At 42.3% G+C, this 18457-nt stretch overlaps 1 protein-coding gene across 1 annotated transcript in view; it reads left to right on the forward strand.

The window, feature by feature from the left end:
- Positions 1-18457, forward strand: part of itga9 (integrin, alpha 9) — a 71528-nt gene that overhangs the window by 48606 nt on the left and 4465 nt on the right. Inside the window, exons 18-27 of the mRNA XM_065959688.1 lie at positions 119-266; positions 3722-3808; positions 5139-5218; positions 5334-5417; positions 7192-7300; positions 7401-7508; positions 10653-10778; positions 10965-11084; positions 11167-11262; positions 16355-16474. Of these exons, the coding sequence (XP_065815760.1) occupies positions 119-266; positions 3722-3808; positions 5139-5218; positions 5334-5417; positions 7192-7300; positions 7401-7508; positions 10653-10778; positions 10965-11084; positions 11167-11262; positions 16355-16474 (1078 nt within the window). The remainder of the gene's footprint in view (positions 1-118; positions 267-3721; positions 3809-5138; positions 5219-5333; positions 5418-7191; positions 7301-7400; positions 7509-10652; positions 10779-10964; positions 11085-11166; positions 11263-16354; positions 16475-18457) is intronic.

Consider the following 18457-nt stretch of genomic DNA (forward strand, 5'->3'; position numbering starts at 1 on the left):
AATGTGAGTCTAAATATTTGCTTGCTGCTCATCCTCTCACATCCCACAGCTGTTTTAAAAGAAATCTATTTAGTCTCTGAAACGCAAACCCTTTATTTTCTGTTTCCCCCCCCGTCAGCCTGCACAGCGGTCACCATTTGGCCCTGGGAGGAGTGAAAAATGTCTCTCTGAATCTGACCATCTCCAACACGGGAGACGACGCCTACGACACCAACATCTACTTCAACTTCTCCAGAGAAGTTTTCTACATCAACTTCTGGCAGCGGGTATGTTGCTCCCGTCACCTCCCAGAGCACCTGCTGTTTATTTCCTCCAGCGCTGGGGTTTATTTCCTGAAATGTATTGATGTAGTGAATCACTGACATGACACCTTCAGCCAAATTATTATTATTTTTCTTGTGCGACAGTTTGTTTTAAAAAGACTGGAGAATATTAAATATCAGGAGTGCAGTCTAAACAGTGAGGCGTGCAAAAAGACAGACGAGCAGGATCATCTTTAAAAACTGTGCCTGAGCTGTGAGTGTGCAGCAGGAGCAAAACAGATGTCCCGTCCTGTCCCGACCTGTCACACAGTACAGCCTCTCCAGTCCTGGAAGCTGTGTGCATGAGATAAAAAACAGAACACACAAGCTCGACTTAAGTGCCGTTCAAATCACATTATTCACGTCAAAAAATGTTCAAGTAGCCCTTCTAATCGGGTAAATACCCATCAGGATAGGTGACCTCATACCACTTTGGGAGGTTTTATCCCCCTTTAGGTTGTAGAGTTTTCTATTTGTTTTATTTCTTTAGCAACAGAACTATCCTGGAGAAACTTTCATGGATTAATTTGCACCCACTGAACTCAAAGCATTCTGTCGCTGTTAAAGAAATATCTACCCACAGCCATCCCACATTGAACCTGAGAGTTTGAGTTTCACCTCCAGTCCACACTCTCCAGCATGTGGATGGATTTCACAGCCTCCACCTCTGCCTCTGCTCACGTCAGTCCGACTGGATTTTTTGCAAAGAGAGCCAGCTGGTCTGCTCACAGCCGGAGACGAGGCGCCACGTCAGATACCTGCGCCGCCCTCCAGCAGCTCCTCACATGCCGGAGGGGACAGCATCCATCATGAAGTTATCTGACCTCCTCATGTTTATCCTCCAGCTGGGGGTTTTGCACCCCCTGTGATGGAGCGTCTCCTGAAAGCGCACAATCTGTGTCATGATTTACAACCCCCCCAACAAAGCCTAAATTGAATTTAAACAGAACACATGCTGCAGGCAAATATTAGAAAAACAGTGTTTCAGTTTGAGTTTCGGAGCTAATCTAATGAACTAAAGCATGGATCAGGTTACCAGCTGCTGCAGAGGAACCTGATAAGTCAGGGTGGCCTGCTGCACAAAGGGAGCAGGAAGTGAGCAGTATGAAGAGATGACAAAGAGGCTCCTTGAAACATTTCTAATTACTACTGGAGAAGTCCGACGTGATGAAGTGAGAGTTAAGGTCAGCTCTGAATCCTCTCCCTCCAGGCTTTTTTTTTTTTCTCCAGCGAGCGAGCGAGTGAGGCGTGAACTTGTACTCCCCTCGCGGTGCAGTGTGGGGTGTGTTATCAGTTCTGTTGTTCTTGCTGCAACACAAGCTGTCAGGAAGCTGTGGAGGTGATTTAGTATCAGGAGCGGTGTCTTCACTCCTCTGGGACTCTGAGACTGCAGCAGCAGCTTCTGTGTTTTCTTATTTTAAACTCTGAAATATCTAAGTTTTAGGTTGTTTTTCTTTAAAGGCCAAAGCTGTGGGAGAGGTTCATAATGTTACATTTCTATAGCCGTTTTCACACATGCACTCCTGAAAATATCTAAAACTTTTAGGCTGGCTGCCCCTGAAATCTTCCTCACTAGCCTGTTCACACATGCACCTCACAGCCGGAGACTTCCCCTGTCATGGGGGAACTCAGGAGGCGAGACATGACAACAAAAGAGCGATGCAGAAGTGACAGACGAAGCAGCAGAGTCACTGCTTCGTGTACTTTGACACATTCACAGTATCAAATGAAGAGTGTTTGTTTTCTTCCCACGTTTTTGGAACAAAATCTGTGGAGTCAACCAAAAATGAAAAAGGCTTAATTTGTATATAAGCACTGCTAAAGTCTCATAATACTGCTTTTTCTGAAGTGAAGGGATTTCTGTGTTGAACTGCTTTCTTGGGTTTTTTTTTTACTCTTGGAACAAATGAGCGCTGTGGTTTTAAATCCCAGAAATCAGGAATGCATCTGAAAAATGTGTGAAGTTGTGAAACCCAGAAAAAACACAAATCACTGATTTTTCTTGGCTGTGAAGTGCAGCGGTGCACAGCAGAGCCAAAGGTAGAGAGGTAAGCGCTCACACCTGCGTTGAAAAGTAAACGAGAGGGTGATGACACCGGCTTGGAAAAAAGGGTGCACCGAAGTCTGACTAGATTTAAAAAACACCAAAGTGGATGGAGAACATAAAGAGATGTACGTTGCTGTAGACAGAAGCTTCTGCTGAATGAATCGTAGACATGCAGAAAATGCGGAGAATGGGCCTTCTGTGTTTTGTCCTCAACTGGTGACGTACGACTCCTGTCGAGGCTAACGCAGCATAAACAATCCTGGTGATTTTTTTTTTTTATGGGCCTGCAATTTGTGAAAGCCCAGCATGTGTGTGTGTTTGCAATCCAGAAAGAGAAAGTAAGCAGGAGAAAGGAAGTGACAGAAACAGACGTTTGTCGTTCCATCTCTCTAACCCCAGATGTCTGAGCGCTCTGCTGTCTGTCAGGAGGGGAGGGGGGGCTGCCAGGTGAATGATGGGTAAACAGGCCCACTTCCCAAATCCTGCCCAGCCCCATGGGGACAGGCGGTGTTTGCACAGCAGCACTGAGGAATACAGGAAATAGAGGAAATTCCATCATTGCCAGTTGTTGCTCAGGGTCCCCCACCTCCTCTTTACAAGGCTAAACTCCAGTCTGCATGCGAAGAGGGCAGAGCTGCTTATTTAAAGCTGACTTAATGAAGATTGAAGGCTGGGCCACACCCTTGGACTTACACCGGGGAATCTGCTAAATAAGGGGGAATAGAAGAAGTGCATGATACCACCTTTTAAATATGTCAGCCTTGGCAACCTCTTTTCTTTATCTCTTTTTGGAAACATGTTGTAAACACAGAGCTGCAGCCTCTGCACGCTGACGCTTTGTATGACTTACATTAAGCCCCCCTCCCAGGAGCTTTACAGTGGAGCAGCTCTGCCCTCTTTCATGCTCCCATGCAGCAGAAGAAGAAGCTCAGCTGACAGCCTCCCGGTGAACTCTCGCTTTAAAGCATTCTTACTCCTCGTCGGGGTCAGGGCTGCAGTGTTTACACAGCGCAGCCGGTGAAGCTCCGTAATGTTTAGACAAGCTTCCAAACACACAGACTGGAGGTTGTCCAATTACCCACCCGCTACGATGTGTGTGTGAGCCATCCCGGCTTCTTGCGTTTCTTCTTTTTAATCTAATTTACAACTTCAATAAGATGCTAGAAGAACCTATTCTTTTACACAAAGCAATCTCTTTCTGATAATAAACTCTGATGTCAGGGTAAATGTTTGCAGGTTGGATTGTTCCCCTGCTTCCTGTCTACTGTGTCCTCATCTCTTTGTCTCCACACCTATCACACTTTTGTCTCCAGTCTGTCTCCATCTTTATCGGCCTCCTCTCACTCTCCGTCTGTCTCTCTTTTTTTTGCAGCAAGAGAAGGGCATTTCCTGTGGACTTGTCGATTTGGACTTCCTCAAATGCAGCGTGGGATTTCCCTTCATGAGAGCTCAGACTAAGGTAGCTCGAAAACCAAGATGGAACTCAATGCAACATGTCAAAACTGCATGCAGTAAAAAAAAAAAAGCTCTCCAATACCAAACACACCTTTCTCTGATGATAAACTCAGGTGGTCTTCAGGGGGGAAACGTGCTGCAATGACACAAACAATACAGGCTGAAAGTTTGACCTGCAGGCCTGAAGCACAGCCTTTGCTCTGACTGTATATGCAGTTCATTTATTTTGTTTGTTTTGACTTTGCATCATTTTTTAACTTGCAGTGTGTTTGCTGATAATGCACTTGCAGGCGTTTGCTGCGCTTCTCTTATTTACATGTTTATCGTTAGCAGGTAAACCGTTCCCACACTACAGCATTTATATCCAAAGCTAATTTGCTCATCCCTAGATTTTATATTTGCTGCACATTTCTGTTATTCATATTGTCTTCAGCATTTGTTTTTAAATTTGCATCTGTAGCCTGTATCACCACATGTAAATTATTTTGGGTCGTTGCAGCATGTTAGCTTTTGTTGGCAACATTAAAATAAGAGAAAGAGGGTAGTTATATGCACATCACGTAGCTGCAAAAACATCAGACTGAGGGAGAAGATATGCCCTGCACACTCACTCAGGCGCAACAAAAGGTTTTTATTTCATCACATTCAAACACAACTTACAGCCATTATGCATACTTCAAAAAGAGAGCGATCAGGAAAGTACACGAGGTCACAGGAAATGAAAACTGCAATAATCATGTTTGAAGCAAGAAATAATTCACTTTCAGGGCAACGTTCAAAAAATGTTTTGTGACGGGGAGCGGGGGTTATGACAACAATGTGGACTCAAAGACGCTTAACAAGGAATAACAACACAACAAAGAAATACAACGAAGAGATAATGTAAGAGAAGGAGGATGAGAGTTGAGATTTTTAGTGGTTGTAGGCGATGATGAAGAGGTGAGTCTTTAGGTATTTCTTGAAGTAAGTGAGTTCCAGAGGGTGGGAGCGGCAAATGAGAAGGCCCCAGGTTTGCATCAGCAGACCGTAGAGCATGGGTGGAGGAGCTCAGACAGGTAGGGGGGAGGAGCCTGGTTATGGAGGGCTTTGAGGGTGAGGATGAGGATATATAAGTTTTACTTCCTCCTACTCCTTTTCAGACACTGTTACTTTAGTCTTTTTTTTGTCGCTCAAAATAAAGTTGTTATTTCCTTCAGAATGTTTTGTCCTGAGGTCTTCTTCTGGAAGTTCTCTTTAGAAACGATCACCTGAAGAAGACCTTTGATTATTTAAAAAAACAAACAGATTCATGGTTGAGAATCCGGTCAGTGAACACTCTGTCTGTTTCTTTCTAGTATCACTTCGCTGTCATCTTTGATACCAGTCAGCTCTCCGGGGAAAATGAGACGTTGCAGTTCTTGGTTCAAGCTAAAAGGTTTGTCTAATTCTGTTTTACCAGTCAAATTATTCACTTCCATAAATGTGCCAAACGTCTGTGTTTGTGGAATGTAATCCTGAATTGACTTTCAAACTTCTTTTATCGTTTTCAGTGCCAATCCCGAGCACAAACTCTCCGACAACACTTTGGATTTCTCCATCCCTCTGGTGCATGAGACCGACACGACCATTACTGGGTGAGAACAACAACAACACAAGAGTAAAGTTAATATTACACAAACTTCAAGCTGCCTGTGTTAACAGGCTTCAAACGCTGACTTGAACCAGCTGCCTGTCTGTTGGGGTCCGTGATGGAGGAGCGGCGGGGGCGGGCGGGGGCTCTTGTCAGTATGGAGCTTGTCGACTTGAAAGGCCTTATCTCTGAACGCTTTATCACAGCGCTGCTTCACACAGAGAGGGAGAAGAGGGCGAGATGAAAAACAGCCCAAATCCTCCAGAACTCTGACATCTGATAACGCTGCTGCGGCTGCTGTCTTAGATTTTAGGGAGGCTTGAGAGCAGAAACTGGACCAGAGGCGGCAACAGTACACACATTCTTTACTTCAGATATTTGAGGGGGAAAAACTGGTGAAAGCAGAAGTACTGATTAAACTTATGTTCTGGAGATGAAAAAGTTAAGGCTCTGAAAAGTACCCATAGTTTAAACATAAAGGAGTCACTCTTTGTAAAGATAATTCTGCTGGATGCTAAAAGTTAATGAAACTTTAGTGTCATAGGTGGGAGACGTTCAGAGGAAGAATGTGCCACATTTTACTCTGAAGAAATCAATGTAAATGTTTCTCTTAGTCTTAGTCAAGCTCGAGTCTTGCTGAGCCTTGCGTATAAAGCTGTGTAATAAGTTAAGTAAAGAAGTCTGTTAACGAATGATAGTTGCAGATGATTATTTTGAGTGGAAGAATGGGAGGTGGGCAGGTTGATGATCCACAGTGTGGTCAGCTGAAGCAGGCCGGTTGGTGACAGATATGATGATCCTGAGCAGAAAGGGAAACAAACAGGACCACAGAAGTTGACTGATGAAGAACTGGGGTGTATATGCACCGCAGGCTGATGACAAGTGAGCTGGCTGAAGCAGTCAGGAGGTAGAGCAGGTGAGGAGAACTGAGGATGGCCACACACCCAGAGAGAGACAACAAGAACCAGAAGGGACGGAGGGGGGGGACACTGGAGAAACACAAGGATTGACAACATCATCATCAACCTTTATTTAAGTTCTCAGAGAGGGCGAGAAAACATTCATAAATGATAAACAATGAGAAATGAGATAAAGCTACTCCAAAAAAATTAAATTAATAAAAGAGCAATAAGAACAATAAAATATATACAGTGAAATAATTTAATAGCTTGAAATTACTACAGTGATAAGTCAGTAATTAAAATCAAATAAAACAGTTACAGTCAGGTATTGGGCGGTTCAAAATAATATTCTAAAGTGTCCATAAGAGATAAAAGTAAAATATTCCAGGTGTTTGCAGCACTAACACTAAAAGCAAGAGCAACAAGTTCTCCCTGTGGTCTGTGTTGTAAAATCACCTCTTTTTCTGTTTGAATTGAATATCTTTTTGGTTTCATAAGAACAATGCAGCGTAACTCAGTCTGAATACAGAGCATGAAATAGGTTAAAAAACAGGTCCTAGTACTTCATAACTTTCCACCTCTGAGCCGAACACATCTGTGTCACATCTGAAAAAATTCCCTGTCCAACTAATAACATGACCGGTCTATTAATGCTTACTCAGCCTTTTCTTTTTTGATGCTTTTTTTTTTATTTAAGAAAAAAGAGAAAGAAAAGAAAATACAAAAAAACAATTTGACAACAAGCATCTCTCCCCCCCCCCCCCTCCTCATGCTGCCAATACAAAGTCTATATGTAAGGTAGTAACTGTACAAGGAATGATAGTACTCAGCGTTTTCTAACGTTGGTTCTGCTTGTTTTTTTGTTTTTATCTGCAGCGTGGTCACTCCGAGCTCCTTCGTGTACGGGAACTCCATCGATGCCTCGCGCTTCGTCCAGCTGGACGACATGGAGTGCAACTTCCAGCCTCTGAATCTCACGTTCCAGGTACGTCTAGCACAGAAAAACACACCAGGTTTCAGTATATTATACATGTTTCTCTTTAACGTGACATTTTGTTCCTTCTAATGGTGTGATTTGCTTCCAGGCCATTAACAAGGGGCCCAGCAGGCTGCCTGGCTCCACCGTGGACATCAGGATACCCAACCGTCTGGCTGGCAGCGGAGCCGACATGTTCCACATCATTGAAACACAGGTGGATGCCAACAGCAGTCTATGCTCATTTATATTTATCCAGGCCAAATCATTATTTATTAGTTTATTCACCTGCAGGCAGACACATTTTAAACTCATTTATCCAGCCTCCTTCTGTCTGCCCTACGTCTCCACACAGCGGCCCATATTCACCCCAGAGGACACTTCTCTGTACAGCAGGGCCGCCCCCCCAATAAGCTACTAAAATATTTGGTTATAAGAGTCCTGGTCAGTCAAGTTTTCAGGTAGTCGCAGATTTAAATCGGCAGGTTTTTTTGTTTTTTTTTAACAATATGTTTATTGAGTTTCAAACATCCAAGATTTTCCAAGACACACAATTACAATTAAATAAATTCTAAGGAAAAAAAAAAGAAACATGCACATATATACACGTTCATAAAATAAGTGGGGGGGAAGTAAAAATATAATAATACAAAATATAAAAAACAAAAACTTTACAAAATGTAATGTTGCAACATTATTACTGTCCGTAATAAATAAAAATAACCAAAGGGAGTACATTGCCATAGATGATTTGGTAATCACAAATATTCTGCCCGAGAACAGTTTCTGCAAAAACGACCACAATTACAGACATTGCCAACTCTTTACCAAGGCAGGTTTTTTTTTTAACGGAAGGCAGCTATTAGGAAAGTTGTTTGTGAGATTAAGTCAGTGAATGTTGTGCAGCACAAGCAGTACAAAGTCAGCAGAAAGTGTCTGCAGACCGGCTCGGGTTCAAGCACAGCAGGCCGTATGTTTTGTTCTTTGCACAAATGAAGCACCTTTTTTTTACCAGTTGGTTACTGACATAGCTAGTTGGCTAAAGCTAATCGATAAAATCAAAATAAACTGGTTATGAGGACTGAAGAAGGGCCGTCTTATTGCTGAGTCACATTTCACTGTTTTCACATATAAGACCATCCTGCCCCCATGTGAAGTTTTAAGGTTGTTATTCTCACATTCATTCATTTTTAAAGGAGGTGTTAATGAAATAGTCATGAAAGAGGTGTGTATCATAAAATTATAACACTGAAAAGCAAAAATCCTGCACCCTACTCTTGATCGGCATCACCAATTTATTAGAAGATATCACAACATTTCATTCCCCCTGAACCTTTGCCAAGTGCGTTAATAATTAGGAGGTAAAATTCAAATCAGAGGCATGCAAAGACTTGTTGAATAATAGCTTAAAGTCGGTCTTAAAGAGTTTCTAACCCCGGGGTCTCCTCGTGGAGTGGACAGCTTGCTGACTGTGAGGCACCAGTGGGCCGGTGGAGAATGGAAATGAAACTGTTGACGTTGCTACTGAAGCTAGCCAACCGTTTTGTTTCACAACATTTTGCATTTAGATAACGAAACATAATACTCCCACCGGGGCTTCGGTGTTTTCTTAACCCTTGCATTGCCCCCTTTTCATATAGGTGGGTCGTGGGGGAGCTCAGCCCTGTTAATTGTATTTTCTGTGAATGGGGCAGACGGGGGGCGGCGGACTGTATCCCACCCTCATTGAGCCCATCTGGAATCACTTTCCAGGGGATCAGACAGCTTGCACGAAATGGGAATGGGACACCTGTAGAGCTTGGCTACTGCCCCCGTCCCATCCCCATCCTGAAACACACATTATAAACGCTGCTACTCTCCGTCTAGCCCGTGGCACTCTGGACAGTTGCACACTTTATATTTTATAGCCAGATATTCTTACATTTAAAACAGACCTCTATTCGCCCAACGTGACATATATGTTCCCGACTGTTGCTCCATATATTACAGTTTTTCAACCTGAACTTTTATTGCCAAAATAAGGCGAGGGATTACAGCAGGTTAAAGTCAGCGCAGAACATCTATCTTCAAAACAGCTTTGGCAGCAGAAATGCAGGACATGAGAAAATGTGGGCTCAGACATGCTGGGTGGCAAACCGAGCAGACAATGAGGGAAAAAAGGACCAGAGCAGATTTCCACCTCCAGAGCTTCAGGTCGGACCGGGGGAAGAGGGGAAAGGGGGAAGTGTTCCCCAGGGGGGGTGGGCAATAAAACAGACACCTTTAAATCACTCCATATGGGAAATCTGCGTGGGAGGGGGAACCAGGTTTCTGTTTGGAAGAACATCCTGTGACTCACAACAATAGTGGGAAGGGGCCAGTTTAGGTGAGGAAAGTGCTTATGAGTACATTCCAGCTGCCAAATCCCACATTTATCTTGTTAAAATACTAGAAAAGATGCAGTTAGTATTTATAGATCTAAAGAAACAAAGACACCATTAAACACAGCAGGGTACCAATACGATGGACCTATTTAAGAAACAACATTTTGTCAGGAGCTCTGGGAGTGATTGCTAATTTTTCAGGTTCTCTAGTGAAGCCAGCAGTTGGTGATAAGCGACTCCCTGACAAGACTTTCCTTTTCCATGCGTTGCCATTGTTTACAGTCGGACGGGCAACTTGAGAGATAGAATGGAGTCTGAGTCGGGAGCTGAATGTCACATCTTTGAAATCTCTGTTAGAGGACATCACTTAAAGCTCAATCAGTGTTAGAAGACTGCCGATGGGTTTCAGGATAATACGGGCATAATGAATGTTTTCCTGCGTACAGTAAGAACTCTCTGAAACAATACCTCAGATTAGAAAGAGAAACTGAACGCTAACGATGCCAACATCCCGTCCTATGCCTTCCTATTCAGCTTTTTTTAAATGCAGAATCTTTATACAGACATTAGGGGGACATAAATCAACCTGCCTTGATTAGTTACGGAGTTCCTCAGGTATCTATAATAGGTCCCTATTTTTTTTATTTCACACAAAATCGATCTGCTAGATTTAAAAACAGAAGAACGAATCAGCTCCGTCTTTTTTCAAAAGTGTAATGGGACACAAAGGAAAGTTTAACCTAAAGAGATTCTTGACTCTGGACTCAAAGTACTGTCATCTATCTGCTTGAGAACTCTTCTTATGTTTGCCCGTTCATAATAAAGATATCAATCAATCTGAGCAACTTAAACCTGACAAAGCTGCTTCTCCGAGCCATATTTTTAATTTCACTTTAACTTCGTTGTACTTGTGATTTTGTGTATGTCCATTGGATATGATTTTATCTCACATCTTAGTCATAATAACTCAGTTATTCTTTTCCTCCGTCCTGTTTTAGGTGGCCGATGGCCGAGGGAACTGCACCCCTCACAGGAACCCGACACCGTGCACCATCCCCCAGGACAGAGACAGCATCTTCCACTCCATATTCGCCTTCTTCACCAAATCGGGACGAAAAGTCTTGGTAAATATGCGGCCCTCATGTTGCACTTTGACACTTCAGAGGTCACTGACAGTCGCCCCCCTGAGAGGGTTCTTGTTTTTCTTGGCATTTCTTTTTTTCAGTCAGTGTAACATCTGTTTATCACACATCTCTCTCTGTCCCACACACTTTCTCCCGCTCTTTTCGCCACTTATTTCTTTTTTAAAGGATTGTGACCGTCCTGGAAGAGCGTGTATGACCATCTCCTGCAGTCTGGGTCCACAGTTAAAAGAAGAAGCTTTAAGCATAGACATAAAACTTCTACTCAACACTGAAATTCTTAAAAGGGTAAGAAACAAGTCATAAGTTTGATATATCAAGCTGCAGGTCATTGTGGTTAATAACAACATGACCACTTCTAACCACACAGGATAGTTCCTCTGTGATCCAGTTTGTGACGAGGGGCAGCGTGCAAGTAAGCGACCGAGCGGTTGAGGTGCCAAACGGCCTCCCAGACGACCTTTCCGTGAGTACATCAGACACTATTTATAGTTCCTTTATAACAACGCTTTCTTCAACATAGTGCAAAGATGTTGATATACTGTACTCAAAATTACTACATGGAACATCACAAAGAGGTGATGTCCAGCAGTGATGGGTTCTCTTGTGAAGTTGGTTTGATGACTTTGTGTTAAGTGAAATCAATCACTTACAATGAAAGGCCCACAAAGAACCCTTTTCTTTTATAGTTTCCAGACGTTTCCCCTTTTGGACCATTAACAAACTTAAGGCTACAGCCACGGTTCAGTGTCATTGCTATTTTTAGTGAATGGTGAGGAGGGTTATATTAACGGTACACTTCAGCTTCTGTTGCCCCCATTTCTACAAATTATTTTTTTTTGTTGCTGGGCTGAAATGGCCCCCTGACTTTCACTCTCAGTCTGAGCTCAAATATTTCCACATTCTTGCTAAATTTAAGAGTTCAAAGTTTACAGGCTAAGTTTGGAAGCTAAGTCGCAACATTTGGTAGTCAAACTTTCAAATGTGAAACTGCAACATGTGCAGGCTCAATTGCAAAACCAACCACCTTAATAGCAATAGCAATTGTATTTATATAGCACATTTTATGACAGATAAACTCAATGTGTTTTACATTGAGGTTAAAAACAGAATAAAAAACAGCATACAAAAGAAAGAAAGTGTTTCCACAGTCATTAATAATTCATTCACACGACAAAGCAAACATCAGTTACCACAAAAATGATCATACATACACACACACATACAAATAAAAAAGAGTATTCATATGCTTTCGAGAACAGATAGGTTTTAAAAGTAGAAACAGTAGTAATGGTCAAAAGTAGAAAATTCACAAGCTAATTTGACAAATACAAAATGTGCATTCTAGACTACAAAACTGACAAATCTGTGAGCTAAACTGTAGACATGTTGATGTTGCTGATGAAGCTGCTATGTCCTGCTCACAGGCACTGAGGCAGGGCGCAGGTTCATGTAGGTTGCTCCTACATGATTCTGCTGGAAACACATTTATTAATAAGCACTTATATTTAATCTTTGGATGCAGCATGCTGTGGTTAGACTTCTTGAAGTCGCTGACGTGAGTCCAGAGAACAGCTGGGGATTGTGGGTATACTGTACGTCGGTGGCACTTCTGTTGGCCTCTTTTCGGGGGGTCCTCAGCTGTGCTCAAGGACACACCCTCCCCCCCCTCTGCTGTTCACTGAGTGATTGAAACGGCCCAGCAGATCAGATGTGATGATTATATGGAGCGCTCAGCACGCTCGCTGTGGGATCTCTGAAGTGATTAGGGTGCTGACCGGGCCTGCAGCCCCGCTGACCCTGAGCTCCAGACGAGCTCGGAAAATTCAGCCCCCGCCATGAAAATGTCCATACCATGCCGCTCTTTCAGCACTTAGCGAGGGGGCTCATTCCAGAGATTATACCCCCCCTCTCAGTTTTAGTAAACAGAGTTACCTTTTCCCTCAGGATCCCTCAGGCTCGAGTACACACTGCATTTAATTTGTGGTTCCTCGTTGAATTGCTCGCAGCAAGTCTAACTCACTTTTAATCCCCTGTGACATGAAGCTATGCTTTCAAGTGCATGTCCCCTGAATGCCATAACGTGAAGGAAAAATAAAAGCTCTATCTGTTTATTCAAAATCCCTAAAGATGAGGAGGTCAGTGTCAACAGGTTCTGAATCTGATTCTGGCCCGAATTTGTAGGACTGGAAAGGTCCAGTATAGCAGCCAGATAAACGCTGAACGTTGTGGCTCTAGAAGTAAAAGTCCTGTTCATTTTCTCCACGGTGGATTTGATAATTAGCCATAAAGTCATAAACATCAGGTAGACCTAGACTGCTCCTGTAGAAGACACAAGTGTGTTTGATATCCACCTCATTTTATAAAAAACTGTTTATTCACGATCTCTGGGAAAAGAACTACACGACCCAGAATCCCAGAGTGTCACAGTGACGTCTCTGATTGGTGGAGCCAACTGTTACCGTTAAAGTTCATGGAAGTTCAACACACTTTAATAAAGCTAAATGTAGAAAGAAGGTATGTGTACGTTTTAATAAAAGGACTCAACTATCCATTTGTTGGATCTCGTTGGAATCTCAGTGGATTGTGGGATGTGTAGTTCCTTCCATCCCGGAAAAATAAATATTATGTACACAGTTTTGCACCACTGTTTTTTTCTCTATTTTTCAATCGTAACTTTCTGCACAAATCAAATGTTTCATCATCTCGAGTATTTGGGGGAGCTGGGTGTTTGGTTCCAGGATTCAAAGTTCTGATATTAGGATTTTCTGAAATGTCAGTGGAAGATTTGAATTGGGAAATTTTACTTGTGGGCTGTCTCTGTAGATCTCTATGGTCAGGTAGAAGCCTGACAGTCAAAGAGGATAAAAGAGGCCTCTAGATCGGTTATGGTATGTTATTTATTGAAGGTAACATATCCTATTCAACCCCTTGTATTTTGCTTTTTTTGTCGTTTTCATGTCCATGCTGCACCAAACCAATCTCCGATGATTGATGAAACTATGTGACCTGAATCTGTGAGCTTCTGTTGAAAGTACAGATGACATTTCATCACAGAAAGGGTTTCCACATTCCACCACACATTCCCAGATTTTCACTGATTGCACAAGTTAAAATGGGAAACCAGAAGTCAGAGAGAGAGAGAGAGAGAGAGAGAGAGAGAGAGAGAGAGAGAGAGAGACAGAGAGAGAGAGAGCGAGAGAGAGAGAGAGAGAGAGAGAGCGACGACCAGCAGAGCTTTCATCTTCTCTGTGCACGCCATCCCCTCGGCATGCAGAACAACGGTCAGATTCCAGAGCTCGACGTGTGTGTGTGTGTGTGTGTGTGTTGGGGGGGTCGGGGGTGTTAATGTGGGAAACTATTCGACAGAGAGAATTTATCTGCACTTGTCTGCTTGCTTTTGTCTCGGGCTCACAGTTGGCGTCTCATGCCACGTTTGTCTTCAGCAGAGAAGTTTAGAAAGCGTCCCACCATTGTTTGTGGAAACAGAATATCTGACCTTTGGGAGAGAGCGCAACATTTGGCTTTGTTTAGGATCATTAGTAAATAAAACGGTCTATTTAATAAACCTAACGACTTCATTGTTCTCCATTTAAGGCCTCGATGCTGAAACCAAATTTTTTAATTGTTGTTTGTGTGCAAACATTCTGCAAACTGCTTTATTCACACATCTTTCACTTCGGCTTCCTCAGGTTCTCTCTCCTCTTAATAAGCGTAATGTGTGGGTTTACACACACATTACGTGACTTTTCAGTGTCACTAGGTCGTGATAATTACAGATCATGTGACAACTTAAGTCCTCTCAATACACAAAATATCAACTTTTCAAACATTATTTACAACATCTTCAAGTAAAAAAAAACAGAAATCAACATGCAGCATCTCAAGTGTAACTGTTGTTAATAAGACCGAACAAACCTGCTCATATGGATTTTTTTGTGCATTTTTTCACCTCAGTCAGAGAGCTGTAAACTCAGTGCGGATTCCTTAAAGCAATCAAAGTCATTGTGTTGGAAATGAGTCGTGTACAGAAGTATCAAATGTCTCCAGAAGAGCAGAGTTGAACAAAATCAAGTGATGGTAATTGTAAGAAAATCAAAGCAGGACAGCGAGAAGTGATTAACAATAATGGTGTTTACTTAATAACAACAAATACAGCGTTCACCACCACATGCGTTCCTCCATGTGTGCGTTGCGTTTAGGGGACTGAGCTATGCCGTCAGTGACAGATTATCCAGCTGGTCAGTGTTCACTCTGGTCATGGGAAAACATCCCAAACAGAACTTATTATTTATTGTGGAGCAAGGCTTTTTTTTTTTTTTTTTTTTTTTTTTTAAAGATGCCAAGCCTCCCATGCTGAACCAGATAACTGTGAGAGTCAGCCTCGTTCTGGGGCTTCAAGGAATCCATTTAAAGGCACCAGGCTCTGAATTCAAAAAAGGGAGTAGATGATGTATGATCTGTATCTTGGGGGGGGCAGCAGCTCAGTCTGTAGGGACTTGAGTTGGGAACCAGAGGGTCGGCGGTTCAAGTCGTGGTGCAAGACCAAAAAGTTTGGGAGTTGGTCTGCTAGATGGAGAGGTGCCAGGTCTCTTCCAGAGTACTGCCAGCGTGCGGCTGAGCCAGGGAATGAACCTGTCCACCTGTTCTGGATGCATGTCCACAGGTCCTGTTTGTGCATTTGTGTAATTCAGGCCCATGTTTTTTTAAACGCAGTCTTAAAACTCATTTATTCACTCTGGTTTTTATGAAGTGCTTTATATAAATTCAAATCTTAACATTATTGCATTGTCTTTTTAATTCAACTACAATTTTAAATATTCTTCTCCTATGTATTAATTTTAATATCTTATTGCTTTTATATGTCGTATTTTATTTTTTCATTTTTTTATGTATTTTTTTTTATTCTTATTGGTGTGCATTAGTATCTGCAATGATTTCATAAACTACTTTTCTGCACTCTTGTAAAGCACTTTCATTTGTCTAAAAGGTGCTATATAAATAAAGTTTGATTGATTGATGTGTGTGAGAAATATGTCTCTAACACTTCAGCACGTTTTCACCCAATCTGAGAGAGATTAAACTTCCTGAAATTTATGTGAGTGAAACACAATAAACTTGTGTACACTTTATTCCGCTGAGAGTTGTGGGTGCTGGCTGCAGCATGTGGGTCAAAGGTCACTGTGACCACCATGACCTGACGGGTATCGACTTTCTCTACAGTGTTTCAGGGGACGTTGCTTAACACATCGCAGTGTTTGCAAAAATGAATTTGAACCTGCTTCAACTTTGACTGATTTTTTTGTTCTTTTGTAGGAGTTTTATGTTTTTCTTCGCAAAATAAGTTTCCTAACATCGTCGGCGTCATGCTGTGTCTTCAAATCAGAGAACACCTAAAGCAGACTGAAGTCAGATGTGTCCCGGTTGTTCTTCTTGCACTACATTGCATCAGTGTTGAGCAGAACATGACTTAATGATCTCTCGTGTGTGTGTGTGTGTTTGTGTGAGTTGTGTTTGAGCATGACTCACCGACTGACTTAAGTGTTGTTGTGTTTCAGCTGGTTTTCGAGGCGCTCCACAGTCAAGAGCCGAGGGGTTACGTCGTCGGCTGGATCATTGCCATCAGTCTGCTGGTGGGAATCCTCATCTTTCTGCTGTTGGCTGTGCTGCTCTGGAAGGTAAACCTCATGAACACACACTCTGATTTTCAGCAAAACTGAAAAGGCTTGCCTTTTTTATGAATACTTAACTGAAGTTACTAAGGTTAACAAAAGGCAGTCAGAAATGGCAACAGCACAAACATTTTCTCCTCACATAAAGAACAGATACATGTGTGTGTAAAGGAAAAGGTACTGATTCCAGTCAGCGTAAAAAAAAAGAGAAGCCAACAGCGCTATCTTAAGGCAGTCTTGCAAGAGCCAAGGATATAGTTCCTGGGTTCTATCAGGTTTTTTTAAGGGTCCCATTTTTGTGTTTATTCATGTAAACATCAAATCCTGATATCCAAAAACCATCCAAAAAATGACTTTTAGAAACCCAATTTTGCTACTTGGAGAACTCTGAAAGAAAACAGGATACTGCAGCATGTATACGACTTACCTCGGTTTCTGAGAGCTGCCGACTTCCTACCAGCGCACGGACAGCCACAGTCAAAGAAACAAACAACAAGAGCGTTTAACTCCTGGAGCGGATAAAAAACTGAGCTTTGTCTTTCAATAATGAAAGAATGAAATATAAATGGAAGTTTAGGTTTGGGAGAAACTGAAAGCATCACAGTGCTGACCTGAGTCTGTGGTGAACAGGTATGGTGGAGCAAGTTGGAAATCACTGAAGACACATGACTACTTTATTACTATTAAAGTCTTTATATGTGATTGTTCACACTTAAATATAATAGAAATCAAGTATATGCTCTGAAAATAACTCTGTGAGTCATGACTGTCTACAATGGGTGTAACACCCGAGTCCCACTGTCTGTGATGTTTTCAGAGTTTTCAGAGTCCTATCTTCACTTTGTTTACATCGCCAGGACGGCCGGCTGACTCCTCCCCTCATGTATAAAAGTTGTTTAATTGAGGGACTAGAGAAAAGAAGAATAACATACTGTACTCACTGCTTAACTGTGTTTCTAGATCACGCTCATTTCAGGTAAATTTACATGCAGTGTGAAGATACCAGCATAATAAAGATCACTAGCATTAGCATGCTAACACAACAATGCAGCGCAAGTTGTTTTGGTTTCATGCTGGTGCTCAGCATATGGTGCATATAAAGCCTTTAATGCCAGCAATAAACAGCATTACAGCTAAAGCCTGTTTTGAAAATTGAATTAGAGATATTTTTGTTCAAATGTTGCAGTGAAAGTAACAAATTATCAAAAAAAGAAACAGTAAAGTGAAGTTCAACTCCTAAACTCCTTTCTTCCCCCTTCTTTTATTCCCTCATTTTACATCGGGGAGTACCACAACAAAACCAAAGAATGTCGGTCCTGAAATACCTCCCCTCCCCCCGCCCCCTCCACCGCCCCCCCACGTCTTCGGACCTTGCCAAAATAAACCCCTCTTACAAGAGCAGCACATGTCCTGTATTGCTCCTTTCAGGAAATGCCTGAGGAGAGAACAGGTCTGTATCAATAAACTTCAGATTCAAACTTGGGATGAATGAATGAAGTCGTAGTGAGCGAGGCATCGTCCCAGCGAGGCGGCTTTTGTTCAGATTCACACTGAGAGTCTCCAGCTCCCTCCCGTCTGTCATATCTCCTTCATATCAAACTTAATAAAAACACATGTTATATCTCACAGATTACCTTCCTAAAGAAACAACTCGTTTGCTGCAGGGAGAGATGCCTCGACTTGCTTTCCATCTCTGCCGGTGGTTTCCTGCGGTTTGACTTAAATTGTGTGTGTTTAACATTTCCGTCGGCCATTTTTCAAAGCATACCACGCCGTCATGTCAATTGATTTCCTGACTCCCAGACCTCCATTATCATTTATTTCACTGCTGGAGAAACATCAACCTGCTGGTGTTTTTAATCTATCATACAGTGAACTCAGTGTTTGAGTTGTTTCATGTTATATATATTATTGTAAAGCTAACTGAACAGATACTCTCTTTCATGTGGTGCATTCAATGACGCTCCTGAGAGTCAGAATTGCAGAAAC

This window comes from Labrus bergylta, chromosome 10, assembly GCF_963930695.1.
Source record: "Labrus bergylta chromosome 10, fLabBer1.1, whole genome shotgun sequence".
Lineage (NCBI taxonomy): Eukaryota > Metazoa > Chordata > Actinopteri > Labriformes > Labridae > Labrus > Labrus bergylta.